General features: G+C 48.6%; 1 protein-coding gene across 4 annotated transcripts in view; it reads right to left on the bottom strand.

Annotated features, from left to right (window-relative positions):
- The window catches only part of KCNN3 (potassium calcium-activated channel subfamily N member 3), a 169529-nt gene that overhangs the window by 14448 nt on the left and 136932 nt on the right, over nucleotides 1-18149 (bottom strand). For all 4 annotated transcript variants that reach the window (XM_043455201.1, XM_043455208.1, XM_043455215.1 and 1 more), the window contains 2 exons: nucleotides 16115-16256; nucleotides 8478-8588 (listed from right to left, as the gene is read on the bottom strand). In XM_043455201.1, coding sequence (XP_043311136.1) covers nucleotides 8478-8588; nucleotides 16115-16256 — 253 coding nt within the window. The remainder of the gene's footprint in view (nucleotides 1-8477; nucleotides 8589-16114; nucleotides 16257-18149) is intronic.

The raw sequence follows: 18149 nt of genomic DNA, 5'->3' as shown, positions 1-18149 counted from the left end.
ATCATGCGGTGTTTGTCTTTCTCTGTCTGACTTATTTCACTTCAGCTGGAGATTTTACCAGGCCTCTTTGAGGAAATCTTTCCCACCAAATGGAGCTCTAGGTATCAACAAGTCCATTATTTCCTTTCCCAAATGGCCCAAAACAGTTACACTGCAACTTTACATATAAGTATAATTGGCATAAAACTGACATCATTTCCAAGAAGGGTCTGCAAATCAGTGAAGATATTTTGGTGTGAAACCAGAGCCGCTTCCTTCTGCAGGCTGGCTCCTTCTCTGCACTGCAATCACACATTTCCACATATGACGCTGTCATCTGTTGACATGGAAACCACTGATATCATCCAGCTCACGATGGAACTGAGACATATCAATGGCATCCAGATGGCAGGGGACAAAGTTTTAATCCAAACACAGACATCTTCAGCAATTAGTAACAAGAGCAAGAGGAAACATTTCTTATTAAGCACGAGCTAAACAGATTTTTGATGAACTGTTCCCATTTCTATCAGCTATGCACATTGGCACAGGGCCATAGGCCCAGGGCCTGGAAGTAAGTAGGCCAGCCTAGTAGAAATCAGGTTACTAGCCAGAAAAGATTTTAATAAAATTGGAGAGTACAGGCCTGCTTCTTCAGACTGACATCAACAGATGGGACGTTGTTAAAATACTGAGACGTGTGGGAAGGCCCAGGAAACATTGTTTTGTAGGCTGATAACTTTTGTGTGTGTGTTTTAAAAATTTATTACGAAGGCTGGATTATATTTTTCATTGGCGCTGAAGTGATGTTCTAAAAGAACAGCTAGGTCTTCTCAGAAATGTCTAAGTGACATAAATACTGCTTTTCTGCTCAGTAAAATTCTACCATGAAAATGGTTTTAAATGACTTAATTGCCCACCTCTGGCACTTTCTTGCCTGAGAGGAAGCAGGTGGTGGTGAGTAGAAGCTGGAAACGGTGAGTGTCCAGGTGAGGACGGGGGAGGAAGCAGAGGGGGTCATCACGGGGCTTCTGTCCAGGGGCTAGAGTGGATGTCAGCCTCCTGGCAAAAGAGGCAGCATAGAAGGGAAGGCCCTCTCTCTGTGGAGGGCATCCTCTCGCCGCCCTTCTGTAGGAAGAGAGCAACTTGACAGGTGGTTTCTTCAGTTTTCCGAGGCGTATAGCCTCCAAGGAGAGCCTCCCAGAAGACTAGGAGGGAAAACCCTGCCCCAGCATTTAGGGTGACTGGCAGAGCCCCAGCTATTCAAATCTCATCCCTGGAACACTGATAAAGGCACGGAACATCAGTGTGGATGAGCCCCTGACAATGGTCTCTGTGTTGGTGGGGAACCAGTACTGGAAATTGGAAAACCTGCAGTAAATCCTTGTTCTGCCAGTTTAGGAGTAAGTGCTTAATTATCCATAAGATGGGAAAAATAAATCCTTACCTTAAGGGTTGTTTTGAGGCCCCTAGGAGGCAATTACCATGGAGCTGATGGTGCTGAGTGAACATTTACTGGGCGCCAGATTACATATGTGCAAATGCATTTAATCTTCACAACAACCCTCTCAGGCAGGTACTCATATTATCCCCATTTTACAGATGAAGAAACAGAGACACAGACCAAGACCTTAAAGTTATAAATGGCAAACTGAGTCAATGTGAATTTAAGTGTTATAGAAACTATAAAGTACCATAAAGATGTTAGTTATCATCATCTGGCCCAAATTCCCTCTGAGAATATGAGGAAATGGCAGTTTCAGAGATAGGATGTGAGGATCAGAAGCCCACAGCTAGCTAATGGCAGAGTCAAAACAAGACCCAGGTCCAAAAAAGAGCATAAGGTTTTCATGTGGTCTGAAGAAAGACCTGACAAGATGTCATCTCTACGCAAACAAAATTATTTCCTGTTTTCCAGGATCAAGGAACTGGAAAGGACATTAGATTTGTTTTTAATCATCACGGCCCTCACTTAGCAATATGACAGAACAGGGAGTCCGGGTCCTGCACTTAACTTCAGCCCAAATATAAGGTGCTAAAACCACAGCACAGCCTGGGTAGCTGAGTGAAGCAGTCACAGCATCTTTATGGGTTTGAACAGGAGGCCCCCGCGTATTCGGGAAAGCGATGTTAAATGCGAGCCTTGGTGCTGACTCTGAATTAATTGTCAGCAAACAGCCTGGCACAAAGCTAAGTAGATCAATATCTGCAAGAGAAGAAGAAATAGGCTTTTAACTGCACTGTGCTTTCCCAAGTCGACAGTAAATGCTATTATGACCAGGTTCTCCCTCCAATTCACCTGGCTGATTGCTTTGGGCATCACTGGGGTGGGAAACGTAGAGGTCGTGTGCACCTCCTGGGATTCACTGAGCGCCACAGGGTTCCCGAGCACTGTTTCAGGATGGGGGTTTGGGTACCACTGAGCTCTCCTGATGGGCAGGGGCATCAGGGCCCAAAGACACTCTTGGGGGTGAGAGTGGGTGGGTCAGGGAACTGGGAAGGCCTGGGTAAGCTTGGCCATGATCTGATGGACTCAGGAATAGTTAGAAGAGGGCTGTTTGTGCATGGAAGACTGGCTGTTCCATCCCAAATCCATAGCACATGAGCTAATTGTTTCTGTGGGTCCATTCATTCTCTCCCCAAATCTGTGTGCTTTCACTCTGATGGTGGCCAGAGAAAAGGCTCAGTGACTTATGTACTTCAGGGAGGGCTCAAAGATTGATGGGCCTGGGCAAGAAAGTTGTACAACTAAGATCTTGCATGTAGTACTGACAGCTAACATCCACTGAGTGCTTCCTATGTGCCCGGCTCTGTGCTCAACACTTTATGTTTATGTTGTTCCACTGGCCCTAGGAAAAACCTCACAAGGGGATGAATGAATGACCACCTTCACTTCGGACCCGTTGGGAAGGCTCTCTCTGAGACTCAATTTTCTTATTCATTCTTTCCCAAATCATTTACCACACCCCAAAGATGGGGCTGACACTGTTCGAGGAAGTGAGAATCCTGGGAGGCACAAACCAATAACCTTTCTGCCCTCAGGGAGCTTCTAATCCTGTGGGGCCAGCATGCCCTGTAGCTGCAGCAGAGAAGGGTGCTACAGAGTAATGTTAAGTTCTGACCTGTGAAACGGGATCGCAGGGTTGATTCAATGAGAATGTACTTCAAACACTTAGCACAGAGCCTGGCTGTCCAGCGCCTTAGTACCTGGTGCCTTACTGATGCTCTTCCCCTGCAACAAATGTCAGCTTCTTCCTCCACCTCCAGCGAAAGAAAACACAGAACATGTATGTCTGTTCCTTGAGCTCTTGGCTGTATTATACCTGTCCATGACTTGCTCTGGCCGCCTCTCTGCAGGGTAATCTGCTCCTCTGTGTTATGCGGGAGAGGGGCTGGTTGTTGCAGGAGGAACATGTGAGGCAGGAGGAGAAGCAACCCTTCTTGCCTGCCTCCCCATGCTTCCAGCAGCCACGGAGTCCTGGGAGAGTAATTCCAGGAGCCCTACTGGTGGGTCCCCCAGAGAAGAAATACTAGCATGCCCACAATGCTGCCAGAACTCCATCCCAGGGTGAGGGTGTTTGCTCCTGGAGGATGGAGAAGGGGGGAAAGGAGGAAGGGAGGAGGGCAGATCAGGCCTGGCAAGAAGGTGTGACTTGGACAACTTCAAGAAGTTCTAGAGGTTGAATGTAGATGAATAAACCTGAAGGGATGGTAATATCACAGTCTGAGAGCCCTCGGGTCAGGCCTGTCTTCAGACGCTCCACTGAAGTTGTCTGTCATGCCCGGACATCCCCTCTTCTCCATCCACCACCCTGACTCTCCAGCCCACAACCACACTAGTTGCTGGCTTCCTGCGGCCGCCATCTCTCTCCTTTCCCTCCTTACACTGTCCCTCCTTCCTCCCCCATCTTGTTCCACATTCCCTTTTCAGGCTCCTCCGCCTGCCTCGCTCAGAAGCTCTCGCTGAATAAGAAATGGGGGCTCCTGTGGCTGGCAGGACACTGGGGCTGGGAGCAGGCAGGGCTGTGCTTCCATGTTGGAAGCTGGCGTCTGGTCTTTCCCCAGAGCAACATGGTCCTGAATCTGTGGATTCAGGAGGCTAGTTCCATAATGCTATTAATGTGATGCTCGGCTTTTTTGGAGGTAAACTGGCTTTTTCTTCCAGCAGACCTGGGACCCTCACCACTATTCTGAATTCCAAGGAACTAACTGTTCTGGGAAACCCACTGGGTTATGGCTGGAGAGCTGCCTACCAGCCTGAGAACAAACGGCAGCCCTGGCTGGGACCCAACTCACTGCATATGGCTGGGAGGCCCCCTCGCCTATCTCTGGGCCTGAGAGGCTCATCCCTAAGAACCTTTCAGCTCAAAAACTCAATGTTCCTATGACTATTGTTAAAGAAAAACTGTACCCAATCTGTCTGAGACAGAACTTTAGTGGGTGATATAATTTATAATTCCCTTCTGGGGACAATTAGCATCCCTGATAACTGCTCAATTGATTATCTGACAAATTCGTAAAAGATTAAGACCTGTTCTGGGAATCTACTTGTGGGTCCTACCAGCTGTCAGCCAGGAATCTAGTGTCCTTTAGCTAGATTTTCTGTACCCAGTATAACAATGACTACTATTGTTTCTTCCAATAAAAGACCCCTTTTATGAGTAAACCTTTGAATTAGCCTGCTGGAAAAAAAACATTTTTTTCCCCAGCAGGATTGTGACAAAACTTTGACACGTGCTTGTAATTAAAGAAAAGTTTTCTTTAGCACTGATCAGTAGGTTCTGGGAGGCTAAGAAAGGTTTTTGAGCAGGTTGGTGGCATGTGCAGAGCTAAGTCTCAGCATCTAAGAAGAGTCACAAGGATAAAGTACAGGATGACTTGGGCAAGGGAGGTCCAGGTGAGATGAGAAGGTAGCAAGCAACTGAAATGGCACAAGATTGAGATGGTGGCTTGAAGTATGGTGGGCAGAGGACCTGGAGAGGCTGGTTTGGCCAGGTGGAATCAGACTCCGAAGCTGTTTGGAGCCCTGTGGGTTACCAGGGCAGAGAGGAGTCAGAGATGCTGCTAAATTTTCAGACCTGGAGACTGGAAGAATGATGATGTCATTAATAGGGATGTCAGGAAAAGACACTAATGTTAGGAAGATACAGGTTTGGTTTTTGTCTTACCCATTGATTGCAGGGGGAAATGAACTTGGATGAAGTATTTGAGGCAGGAACCCTTCATGGAAAGAATGAAGAGATAACAGTCCTCAGCCAGTGGCAGCACACCACGGAGGTATCTGCAGATTTGATGTGGAGAGTGGGCGTGGCAAACAGAACATCTCCTGGTACCTCTTAAGCCAAGTGTGTACATGGGCAGCTACCTTGCTCTTTAGAAAGGAGAGGTGCTCTTTGAGGACAGGCAGTAAGTATGAGGGCAGGGACTATCTCCTATTCATCTCGGTGTCCCCAGAACACAGGGTGTGGTATCCAGCTGCAATGGATGTGTTTCATTGCATAAAGTAGAGACACAGGGATGTGTAGTGTTGCATGGGAGAAAAGATGAGGATCTAGTATCTTTTTTATAGTCTCTCTGTGTGTAATTTACATATATATTATCTAGTAGCCCAGAGTTTAGCAGTAAATTGTAATTCGAGATTAACAATGGCAGTAACACTGCCAAGTCCATGTGGGAAGATCTGACTGCATTAAATACAGAAATGATGTTGCCGCCAGGGTCAACAAGTTATACAAGTGAGAGAAGAAAAGTCACGTGACTCAGAAAACCAGAAACTTAGTTTGGACCCTGTGCTGTCAGACCACCACCCTACCTGCCCCTGCCTCCCTGGGAAATAAATGAATAAAAATAGTGTGACTCTAATGGTAAAGGCTGGGCTGAAGACTTTATTACCAATAAAGACTAGAACAATTTGAATATTTTAATGATTAATAGGTTAGAATTCCTCTTTTTCATTTTTTGCTTAGATGTTTGAAGAATTAAGGCTGTGTGTACTTGTAAGAGATGGCTATTATCTGTTAAATCTGCCAATTGTCCACTCCTGGGAGGTTTGTAATTATGCCCCAATGAGCTCCTCCCATGATCAGATCTTTCTCTGTGAATTCACTGAGATCTTATGAGTAGACTAAGCTTAGCATCTGTTTGACCCATGAGCCACTCCGTCTGGACACAGAGGGCCATTTGGAGAAGACGGAGGATGGATGAGGCATCACCAGGGAAAGGAAGGCTTCTCTGAGGCCAGGTGAAGGGGAACTAAAGCCAGAGCAGGCCAAGCTCACAGCCAGTGTCCTTTCAGTCAAGGTTATGTAAAAGAACCTTTCCAGTCCTGCCAGTTTTGAGAATCCTCTCTGTGTGAGAACCATCCCTTTCGTGTTGGTTGTTTCTCTGGGAAAGAGATATTAGACATTAAAGGAACGTTTCAACAGATTTAAGTGTTCTCAGACAAGTGAGATGTTATTCGATTAAAAAGGTGCCTTGTACTCATAGATGGGCAACAAATATTTGTTGATTTGGTTTTCAGTCCTACTTGTCAAAAAGTAGATTTGAGAAGGATTTTAGAGAATATGTTTGAAAGAAAGACTGAAATTAGCCACCACAACCTCATCTTCTACAATCATAGTGCAGAAAAATTGTTTATTTTCTTGTCATAGGAGGGAGCTGGCTTTCTTCAACTTTATTTTCCTCTAGTGTCTGATTCAAAGGGTGAAAAATGAAGAGGACAAAGGAATAACGTGAAATACAAAGTATATCCTTGGTTTCAAAAGCAAATAGAATAAACAGAGAGGCTGTTAATGTCTGTGCTCTAAGAAACCGCTTCTGAGAAGGTTTTGGGGGCCAAATACCCTTGTCCTTGACTCCCGCACTACATGTTCCAGGAGAATAGAGGGAAATATATTTGCGGCTCAGACAGTAAAGAATCTGCCTGCAATGCAGAAGACCTGGGTTCGATCCCTGGCTCGGGAAGATCCCCTGGAGAAGGAAATGGCTACCCACTCCAGTATGCTTGCCTGGAGAATTCCATGGACAGAGGAGTCTCGCAGGCTATAGTCCCTGGGGTAGCAAAGAGTCAGACACCACTGATTATTTTTTTCCCCAATAACTTTGATAATTTGCTCAGTGCCTAGCATGACTTCTACATGCACAGTAGGGGGCTGAAGGAAAGCAGCTGGGTTGTAGGGCCTTGGAGGGAACCCGGCTGGCCGGCCACGGGTACAGCCCTCAATGCTGCCATCTTGACGCTACAGATTGAGCTTTCTTTTGTACCACAGACAGCTCAGTGCCGTAATGCGCCATACATAACCATCTGTATGTCAACCACAGAAGGATATCTGCCTGTACGTTTTCTTCTTAACATCTTTAAAAAGGCTTGTTAAAGAATCCAATACATGTAATCAAAGACCAAACAATCAAACACCATAAAGAATTCTGCTGAGAAACTGGAGAGGCCTTGGCAACTTCCCCCTCCCCCACTGCCTCCCTCCCGAGCACACCCCCCCTCAGTCACTCTCCCTCTCTTTTTTTCCTCCCTTCCTGGCTTTGTCTCTATTTCGAACACATTTTTACTGTGCCACAACATTCATCACTGAATATTTTCTCCAGCTTTCAAAAACCCCAATCAAAATCTGGCTGCCCATGGGTCTCCCAGCCCCACTTTAATCCTAAATGAGAAAGACTTGCTAGGGTGGCCAAGACCCCAGCACAGGTTTTTGCTCCTCTCTCACTTCGGAAAGAGGAGAGTTTTTGCAGGAAATCATATTCCTGACCTTCGTTCAGCCTGCAGCTCTAAAGAATTTTCCATAAAAGCTGTCATTAAATAAACAGCTCCTGCCTTGCTCATTTGGCCTGCTCTTATCCTGGAAGGCTTGCTTCTGTCTCTTCTAAAGGGGCCTTTTCTTTTCTGACAATCCAGTGGGATGTCAGATTTTTAGCAGCTAAATGATCTCCCCCATTCCTGCTTAATCAGTTTTTAACCCTCCTTACCCACTTCCCTAAGGACACAAGGGAGAAACACTATTTGGAAAACCCAAAAGGGGAAAATTGGATGATGATATTTTGATGAACATTATTTAGGAGTGATTGTCTGTAATGATTTTTTTTTAGGGGTTGAATTTAGATACATTTCCAATATCATTTTAAAGACTTTCTACTGCCCTTGCTAATGAGAATCATGAAAATATTTAAGCAGAAACCAAAACATCTCATGCTGGGTGATTTACTTGGTACCATTAGGCAAGGGAGTAGGTTACATCATTGTAGGCTATAGATTTAATTATCAGGGAAATTATTTGGTTGCCTGAACCATGCACAGTGATTTAAGAAAAGACAGGAGCCTGCAGCGTTGAGGCATTGTGGCCATTCTGCACCAGCTGTTTGCATGTGTCTGGGGCTCCCTCAACCCTCCACTGAAAGGTGCAGCCCTAACCTGTTGTGGCTACTTTCTGACTAGCTCCTAGGTGGGTCTTAGGTCTGCCTTTAAGACATGGACAGTGGTGTTTTACCCGTTTGGTGAGCTGAGTGTCCATCATGAAGTTGTGAACATGCTTCTCCGCTTTGGTGAGTTCCAGCTTCCGGGCCACCACGGCCACCACCAGGGCAGTGCAGCCAGCACCCTGTGGGGGGCAAGAGGACCGGGGAGAGAGCACATCATTAATGAAGCAGGGCTCACGCATAAGACTCCACGTGCCCCGGGCCCACTGAGGGGTCCTGGTAGTGGGGTGGAGACCTGAGCTCTGGCTAGTCAAGGCTAAGTCCCAAAACCCAGCAAGACCCTGATCCCCACACCCACGAAGGTGTTGACCTCTGGGACATGAGCCTTCCTAGAGCTGGCCACTTCCTCATGGAGCAGGGTACTCGATGGGGCTGAGGCTTGGGGTCATATAAAATACTGAACAATCACTCGGTCACCTGCCAAGCTAAGCAGGGAAGACAGAAAATCCAGCACACACGCTCCCTCTTCCTCACCCATACCCCAGCCCCACTGCCAGTCTAGAGCAGGGTGGGCTGGGGAGGGCAGGAGGAAAGACAGCCAGCCATGCAGTCTGGATGGATCATCTGCTGGCGGAGGACAGTTTTCCTGAAAAGAATCTAATGAAGAGGCAAAGCATCTCCCCTCCCCCGAGACTGCTTTCCAGGGCAACCCCGGTTGGATAGAGTCTATGTGCTCAATGACTGCGCTTGCTCCTCGGTTGGGTCTTTTCACAGGAGTTCTAGCCTATGACTCAGCACAAGATATCAGTTCCTTCTTATTTTCACCAGGAGGCTCCAAAATTCACCATCTTGCAGAGATTTTAAAGATACCTGCCTCAACCCGGGATTTTAAAGGAATGTGCAGAAGGTGCTCAGTATTTTCCAGAGCAGTGTTCCCACTCTGCTCTGGAAGGTCTATTCCAGGGGAGCCCAGGGAGGGAGAATAAAAGAGGCAGGTTCCTGAAGACACACTTTCTCTCTCCTAATCCTCTGGGCACATGCTTGACTGTCTGAGAAATGAGCAGAAAGGGACTCATCCCAATATTCTCCTGAAGGACCTTGAAGTCCTCTTCTCTGTGCATCTTGACTTGGGGGACAGGGTGGGGGGTGCTGGGGATGGCAAGAGAGAACTGCTCCTGCCCTGCTTCTCCTGCAGGCAGCAGTGATAGCCCTACTCTGGCCTGGTTCCTGGAAGAGAGCACATGCCTCTTGGGGACCATTGCCTTTCTCCTGCACGTGGGGCCCTGCACTGCCCTGACCTCTACTCATGGAAAGATGATGAGTTCAGGAAAGTCAGCAGTCTGACGCTCTAGACGCCAAACGGTAATTATAGGTGCCACAGAGTTCAGTTTAGCAATTGAAGTCCCAGGATTCAAGGAATCCATCAAGAACCTTTAGGACTCATGCAGTCTAACAGAATGTGTAGGAAGTCATAAAGACTGTTTTCAAAGGTACTATCATCTGTATCAGAGTTGGGCAGCATGCATGTGACAGATCAGTCCCCTACTCTCTCCCTCATAATCGCTTTCTTTCCTTTGCCACAGATCGGCAAAGGCTAGCCGGTGTGAGGTTTTGGCAAAGCTGAAGTTGGCAATATTTTTCCCTAGCTTTTTTAGAAGGGTTCTCATGAAAACAATCTCCTGTTTCTTGGTACATTTGGTCAGCGACCCATTTCTAGCACAACAAACTGAAAAGAACGGAGTCTGTGTGAACCTTCCTTTTTCTGACCTCATTTTCCTTTCTTGTTCAGGGACAGCCCTGTTTTCTTGGCATCAGTGACTTGCAGGAGACTCTGTGCCCAGTTTTCAAAGGATAGGTATGGGCAGTTGGACAGCCTGGTCTATAGGTGTCATCAATTGAGCCAGGCTTCTAAAAGCAAAAAATAGCTTAAAAAGCTCTTCTAGCGGGAAGATGTGTGATCCATTTCCCCTCAACCAGACCAAGTATATAATCCCCCTCTTTTGTATGGAGTTCCAAAAGTACTTTGGGCTAAACGCCCAAAAAGAGGGATATATCATAGTGTTAAAAACAGAACATCAGATGTAGAGGGTTCTCCCCTGACTCCAGGCTCCCTCATCTCCCCGGGTCCAGGGAAACTCTACTTAAATCATCCCTGAGAGCTGGGGGAAGAATTAGCCTGAAGGAGTCTCCTTGCTTGTCTTGCCGCTTGGGGAATTTCATTAAAGCAATCAACCATCCACAATCCCAAAGTTTCAGGTGCTAGATGGATTGCTCCATGGTTCCTGCCATGGCTCACAACCAAGCCTGCTGAATGCAGAGGGGTTCTAAAGAGAAGCTGCTGCTGCTAAGTTGCTTCAGCGGGGTCCGACTCTGTGCGACCCCACAGACGGCAGCCCACCAGGCTCCGCCGTCCCCGGGATTCTCCAGGCAAGAACACTGGAGTGGGCAAAGAGAAGCTAGAGTGTTCTAATTAAGGAACCACCTATCTTATATGATTAAGACACATTTCTGCATGGAGGCAGGAGGTTGGACTAGATGACATTTCTCAGTTTCCTTCAACTTAAAGAGGTCAAGACTTCCTTGTGGATATTTCCCAGAAGGATGCTTTGTTCTTAACCCCTAATTCTAACTCAAATAGATAGCAGTAGATACTTTCAACTTCACTTTTCTTTTAGAAAAATCCATCATCTGGATGGATTAGGGAAGTAGCCAATGATGAAACCTAATCTGGTTATTCCCATTAAGAGGCAACCTTGCAAAGATGGGGTCAGACACCAGCAACCTTCAGAAAGTGGTGTGCCAGGTGCTGGAATCCAGACTGGTCCTCTCCTGTGTGTGAGAGAGAGAAAGGAAGAGAGGGAGGGAGGAAGGGAGAGAGAGAAGGAAGAAGGAAGGAAGGAAGGGAAGATGTAGAGAGAGAGAGAGTTGGGGCAGAAACTGAGATAGGCAACAAGTTGTGCTGCTTCCTCAACAGCATGGGACAGAGAGCAGAAGAGGAAAGGAAGAAGTGAAAATAGGAAAGAAAATAGAAAGGAATAGGGAAGAGGGATGGGCTCATGGGAATTGGGTGAAAGGCAGGAAGAACAAGGAGCCTAAGACTTGGGTCAGAAGTTAATGGTCAACTTTGGCTCTTTAGAGGAAATGAAGGAAATAAAGACAGCAGGATCCCCTCCCACCTCCTGCTGTCTTTACTTTTAAGTGGTATAATGATTACTTCAGACTTCCCTGATAGCTCACTCTAGTATTCTTGGGTTTCCCTTGAGGCTCAGCTGGTAAAGAATCCACCTGCAATGCAGGAGACCTGGGTTCGATCCCTGGGTTGGGAAGATCCCCTGGAGAAGGGAAAGGCTACCCACTCCAGTATTCTGGCCTGGAGAATTCCATGGACTATACAGTCCATGGGGTCGGAAAGAGTCAGACACGACTGAGCAGCGACTTTCACTTTCACTTCACTTCACTTTCAATGATTACTTCTGCTTTATTTGGGGACAATGGGCCTTTTTACTTAGGTGAGTTTATCAGCCCAATAGGGCCATGTTAACAGTTTAAGAAGGCTCATGTCATGTGGCAGGGATGTGGGTTGATTTTAAGAGACAATTGCCAAGGCCTTGGCTGATTTGGGCATGTGAGCACTCCTGCTGTCCTAGCTGTCCTCACGTGGAATCTCAGAAATGGCTGGTGGGCAAAGGGGGAAATTTGAGGTGAGGACAGAGTGGGAACAAAGAGGGTAAGCAGCTGCTGGTGTGACTTCCACTGGATCAGACTGTGGAGCAAATCCATGACTCAGATTTTTGCCTTCAGATGTGCCAAGTCCTGAATACTGGTCAACACCAACTGGATTCCCTGGATCTTCTCTATCCAACACTATTTCCATGGGAGAGTGGTGGGAGGGGACAGGGTCCTCTAATGAGGTCGTACTTTCCAAGGTACATAGTGAGCAGGAGCGCGGGAGTGAACAGAGAAAGGAGTGGCTGGCCTGGGGTCAACACGCCTAACTCATCCATAGATTTGGACCCAAACCAGAGACCCAGTCTCCTTCACACTGGTCCTCCTACTTCTTGTTTCCAAGAAACATTTTCCAGCTGGAAAACCTTAGACTCTCGAAAAATAAGTATCCCAAGGGGAAGAGTATGAGGTGTTCTTAACTAAAGAAGCATAAAATAAAATAAAACATAAATGAAAGTGACAAATGGAGGAGGGAAGCCTGGAGGATTTACAGTTGGATTCTGTTTCTGCAACAGATTCCATGTAACAACTAAAATAACATCAATTGGTTTGAAACCAAGGTGTTTCAGGGAGAAGCTCATCTTCTAAAACTGACATTAACCAGATGTCTTGCTGAGCCCTCTACTTTACCTCCTCCCCAAATGACTCAATTTGTGCCACCTTTTACTTCATCATCCCTTTCCTTTTGCAGTTCAAAGAAGCCTCTTGCATGAAATCTTAGGGGAAAAGCTCAGTGTCCCCAGCACATATCTTGGAATCTTTTGTCTGTCTGTCCCTAACTCCTAAAGGGTCCACAGAGTGGGGCCAGCTCTGTCGTTCAGTTGCTCAGTCGTGTCCGATGCTTTGCAACCCCATGAACTGCAGCATGCCAGGTTTCCGGGTCCTTCACCATCACTCAGAGATTGCTCAAACTCGTGTCCATTGAATCGGTGATGCCATACAATCATCTCATCCTCCGTCGTCCCCTTCTCCTCTTGCCTTCAATCTTTCCCTGCATCAGGGTCTTTCCTGATGAGTCCAGCTTTAGAAAATATATATTGAAATGGGATTCCTACCAATCAGTCTTGGGGTCCCAAAAGTCTTCCAGATGCCTGCAGAACCAGAAAGCCTTCTTTTTTTTTTTTTTTTCCCAGAAAGCCTTCTGAGGCCCATTCTGGATACTAAATATTGTCAGCTTTCTCTCTGCCTTATAACTGTCATCATAAAATTCTTTATGGAAAGATGCTGGACTTTGATATATCTGCTTTAGTGGGTGAAATCTCTCAAACACACCAGGCCTGTGCCAACAATGTCAAGTTGTTCAGACAATTATATACCCTGCTTAATGGTTGATAATTACACCGTTACTGGGATTGCCAAGAGAAAACAATGATTAAGACTATTTACAGCCTGCACACACAAATTCTTCCTTTCCCTTCCCACTAGGCCTTGCCTTGGCCTGCGTGGTGTCCATGGTAACCAAACAGGAAGCCCTACCTTTCGTAAAGGCACTTGCAATAATAATCAGGAGAGGTACAAAGTGTTGGGAGACTGGGGGATGGGAGGAAGGGATTCTCAGCCATGTGAAACCCTGGAAAGGAGTGACTCAGCTAGAAAAGTACCATTTGTAAGAAAAAAAAAAATGCCACCAGGTTTCCCCACTGTGGCTGACCCCAGAGGGAGGCAGCTGATTTTAATTTGGGTAAAAACACAAGTGGAGGGAAGCTCCCTGTCCCTGTGTATAGATAGGTATCTATGCAGCAGGGTTGATGCAGAAAGAGAAGATGAAAGGCAGGTGCTGTATTTTTAATACAGGGGGTGGGTATGAGTTCCTCCTCAACCATTTATTCTCTCCACTTTGATCACACCTTTCTCCTCAAGGAACAAACACTTTCTTCCAAGCAGCTGTTGAAGCCCCTGGAGCAAAAGTGGGTGTGAAGACCACACCCCAGGAAAAGGCAGGGAGGGACCAGGGTCCGGCTGGCCCACTGCCCAGCTATGCCGGAGCAGAAGCCCAGAGATGCGGGAGTTAGGAAGCCAGGGAAATGATGGCTCCCAGGCTCTGGCTTCTTGGCCGGGGCACAGCGCCATGCTGAGAGGGAGAATGGTTGGTATTTAAAAATAACGGCGGCTCCCAGCAGGGCCGTTCACCTATCAGCAGCTGGGCTCCGTGCAGGCCAGACCGAGAGCCTGTTCTGAGGCACATAGCTGGCGCCCCAGGAGCAGCTCTGAGACAGGAAAGCTTTGGTCTTCGGGCGGCATTTCATTCTTTTCTGGGAGGAAGACTCATTCCCTGGTTTCCTGGTGACAGCTGGAGCTGTGCCAGGCAGACTCCTACCAACCCACGAGAGGTATTTGTTCTGAGCCCTTACACTTACCCATGGTTTATCCCAAGCCCGGCGCTAAGCCGCCTGTCATTAACTCCTGCCCAGGACCCACTAATAAGTGCCTGCCTTGGGTTTCAGTCAGAAAAGGAGAGGACGGCGTCCAGTCCTGACGCGGCAACGCCGGAGCCCTCCTGCCCCGCAGCCCAGGCCTCCGACCCCACGGCCTCCGCTGCTCTGAGCAACTGGCTGCTGTCAGTCCCAGGAGGCCTCCAGGCTAGTGAGGAGCTAAACCCCCGCCCACTGCGGGATGGAGTCATTTCCCTTCCAGAAGGAGGGTCTTTTGTTTCCTCCTGGAGAAATGGGGGTGATGGCTGAAATTTGAGGGAGCCCTGGAAGGATTTTGATGACAGGGGTGCAGAGAGGACTCCTCGGGGTGGGCTGCAGTGACCCACCAGTGAGACCTAGGAATAAGCTTTGGGCCTCCTGTCCGCCCCCTCCGCAACATCCCCACCAACACCTCCCCACCCCGCTCCAACACACAGCCTCAGATTCCTGCATCTTCTCTGACCCTGAGTTTCCTCTTCTGAAAAGAGGACCCTGCGTGTTTACTCTATGCTCTGGGAAGGAGGTCAAAGGGCCCGGTTGTCTGTCCTGATCAGAAAGCTAGGAGAGCAGCGAGAAGCCCTCATCCCAACGGCCGGTGAAGGAGCAGTGGGGGTAGGGACGCTGAGGACTTGCCAGCCGTGAAGGCGGGTGCAGCTCCCTGTTGCTGACAGAGCGTGGTAACATAAAGCACTGCAGTCTATCCCCATCACCAGCCAGGGAGGAGGGCGGAGCAGGCCTCCCGTCTGCACTTTGTACTGGAGAATGCTGAGGTCCAGCAGGCTAAGTGCCCTGCCTGGGTCCACACTGAGGTCCAGCTACGGGCATTCAGACTCTGGTCTGAAACTCCCTACCCACTGCCCTCCCATACTCCATACTGTGCGGCCATGTGATGGGCACGAGTGTGTGTCAGGCTGGGGATGGCAGGGCGATGGGGCAGAAAAATACACCTTGGGAGGAGGCAGCACAGCTGCTGGGCACCTGGGGAGGGATGGGGATGCTGTCACAGGCTAGCCGGGTGCCAGCACTGGGAGGGAACCGGCACTCGGAGCCCAGCGCCGCAACAGTTAGACACAGAAGCCAAGAGTTGGCCCAGGGCCATGTCATCAAACTGGGACTGAACCAGTGGCCAACCCAGGCTAGGACCTAGGTCTCTCATGGTCGGCTCAGAGCACTTGCCGCCGTGAGTTCTAGCTATACTTTATCAGATGTGACGCCAAGGTCTGTGGGGCCCAGGGGACAGGAAAGAAGACAATTAACTGCAGGCGCTGATGGGAGTGGAGGGTAACAGTCGTGGCCAGCTTCACCCAGCCCATTTCTAGGGGTCTGTGAGGAGACCGTTAACTGTTCAGGAACCAGGACCTCTTCCTATCTCAGACAAGGAAATGAAAAAGCGAGAAGCCGTACAGATGTCACATCTGTCTTTCTACGTGCACAGACACACATGCTGGCCCGTTAACTAGCAGCTGGCCCCGCGCCCAGACAAGGAAGGCCCCCTGCGCCTGCCATAAAGGGATCGCTCCTAGCGGCGTTCTGCGGGTGGGGAAGGGTAATGGGCGGCGGCAGGTACTCACCATGATGCCCGTGAGCAGACAGACACCTTTCCCACAGTACGTGTGGGGCACCATGTCCCCATAACCAATGGAAAGGAATGTGATAGAGATGAGCCACATGGCACCCAGAAAGTTACTAGTTACATCCTGCTGGTCATGGTACCTGCCGGGGGAGGGGGGAAGACAGGAGTTAGTCAGTGCAGCTGCCATTCCGGGGTTCTGGGGACATCTGGACAAAGAAGGGCATTTTGCTGAGGCAGAGAGAGCAGCGATAGCGGCACCCAGATCTCTCCAGGAGACGGAAGCTGCTGAGGCTCTGCCCACCCAGGTCCTGCCTGCAGCTCTCTGTCCATCCCCCCACCCCAACCCCCCACCACGAGCTTGGTCCCGGCGGTAAAATGTTTTGTCATGATTTGCACCATATTGCAGACGTCCTTTTTGGTAAAATAGCTTTGGATGAAATCATGCAGTAATAAAATTTAGATTTTCCCTTCCAAGCTGACAGTCTAAATGTATGTGGATGTGATTAATCTGAAATCACAAGCTCCTGAACAGGGAAAATGTCAAAAAAATCACCAAATGCATTTAGCAATTTCCCGTAAGGAGGTTGATGGAGCCCAAAGACTGGCACCTCCCTGGTGTCTGGAGGGAGGCTGCGGCAGCTGGGGTTCTCTCGGACCTGTTTCCAGGGAAGTTTCCAGAGTCTCCGCGGAAGCATGGCCTCCTCTTCTGAGCTGGATGGAGGCTCGTGGCCGTCCTGCCCTGGGAGGAACTAGCTGGAAACACATCCCCACCATTCCCTCTGCCCGATACCCATTCCACCCCATCCCTTCATCCCCAAACACCAAGGCCCGCTGTGCGCCAGGATCTGTGTCAAGTACTGAAACAGAAAGATGAATAGGATGTAGGCTCTGCCCTTAGGCTTCTCAACCCAGGGGAAGGGCCCACTTTAAGCATGTAGACATTTGAGGAAGAGTAAGGACGAGGCACCTGGAGGGCCAGAGTGAAAGGACAATGACCTTGACCCCAATGTAGGAGGGTTGGTGAGAGGCTGGAGCTTCCCAGGCAGACCGGGGGAAGGGTGTTCTGGGCAGAGGGCATAGTACCTTTACGAAAAGCTAGGGCCCAACGTGAGTGTAGCAGGTAGGCCTGGCTGCACCTGGGGTGGCAGGGCAGATGAATGAAGGTGGGTGTTTTTCTCAAAATGTTCTCTAACAGAATAAGCCTGAATGACACAGACATCACTCCTGGATAAACTCTTACCATTAGCCTCTTGGAGGCCACTGGATGGGAAAAGTGAGATATGGCCAGGGAGACCAAACCATCCTGGTTGGATAGAGCCGAAAGTCATTTAGGAGCCTTAATCCACAGAACTGAGTCACCAACAAGGCTTACATGACAAGCTTGGGACGGGGCTGAGTACAGGAGACCCTCAGAGAGTATCCGCTGCCACATCAGCACTCTCCACGTCCCCCACACGGCCTGGCGCCCAGTGGGCAACTGGCAAATGTTCTTCTTTCCCTTACCCCCACCCCAAGTCAGGTGTGCTGAAAAGGCTGCCGATACAGATGCATCTGGAGATGAGCCTAAAAGCCGGGAGAAGTCTGACAGTGAGAGAGGAGGTGGAGGGCATGTGAGTGGTGAAAGCACAGTAATATGGATTTCATTTATTGACTCATGGGGCTTCCCAGGTGGCGCTAGTGGTAAAGAACCCGCCTCCCAATGCAGGAGACGCAGCTTCGATCCCTGGGTCGGGAAGATCCTCTGGAGGAGGGCATGGCAACCCACTTTGGTATCCTTGCCTGGAAAATTCTATGGACAGAGGAGCCTGGCAGGCTACAGTCCATGAGGTTGCAAAGAGTTGGTTGAAGCTACTTAGCACATTTATGGACTCACACTGTATTAGTGGGAGCCACACAGTACAACCTACCCCGTGGCTAGTATTTTGTATACAAACACTCTAATTCTCACAACATCTTGTAATGTATTTTTACAGGTAAGCAACTGGAAGCATTAGAGACATTGAGTGACTTGCCCCAAAACACACAGGACGTAA

This window comes from Cervus canadensis, chromosome 2 (genome assembly GCF_019320065.1).
Source record: "Cervus canadensis isolate Bull #8, Minnesota chromosome 2, ASM1932006v1, whole genome shotgun sequence".
NCBI lineage: Eukaryota > Metazoa > Chordata > Mammalia > Artiodactyla > Cervidae > Cervus > Cervus canadensis.
The sequence above is the reverse complement of the archived record's forward strand: the minus strand, read 5'-3'. Positions and strand labels throughout refer to the sequence as shown.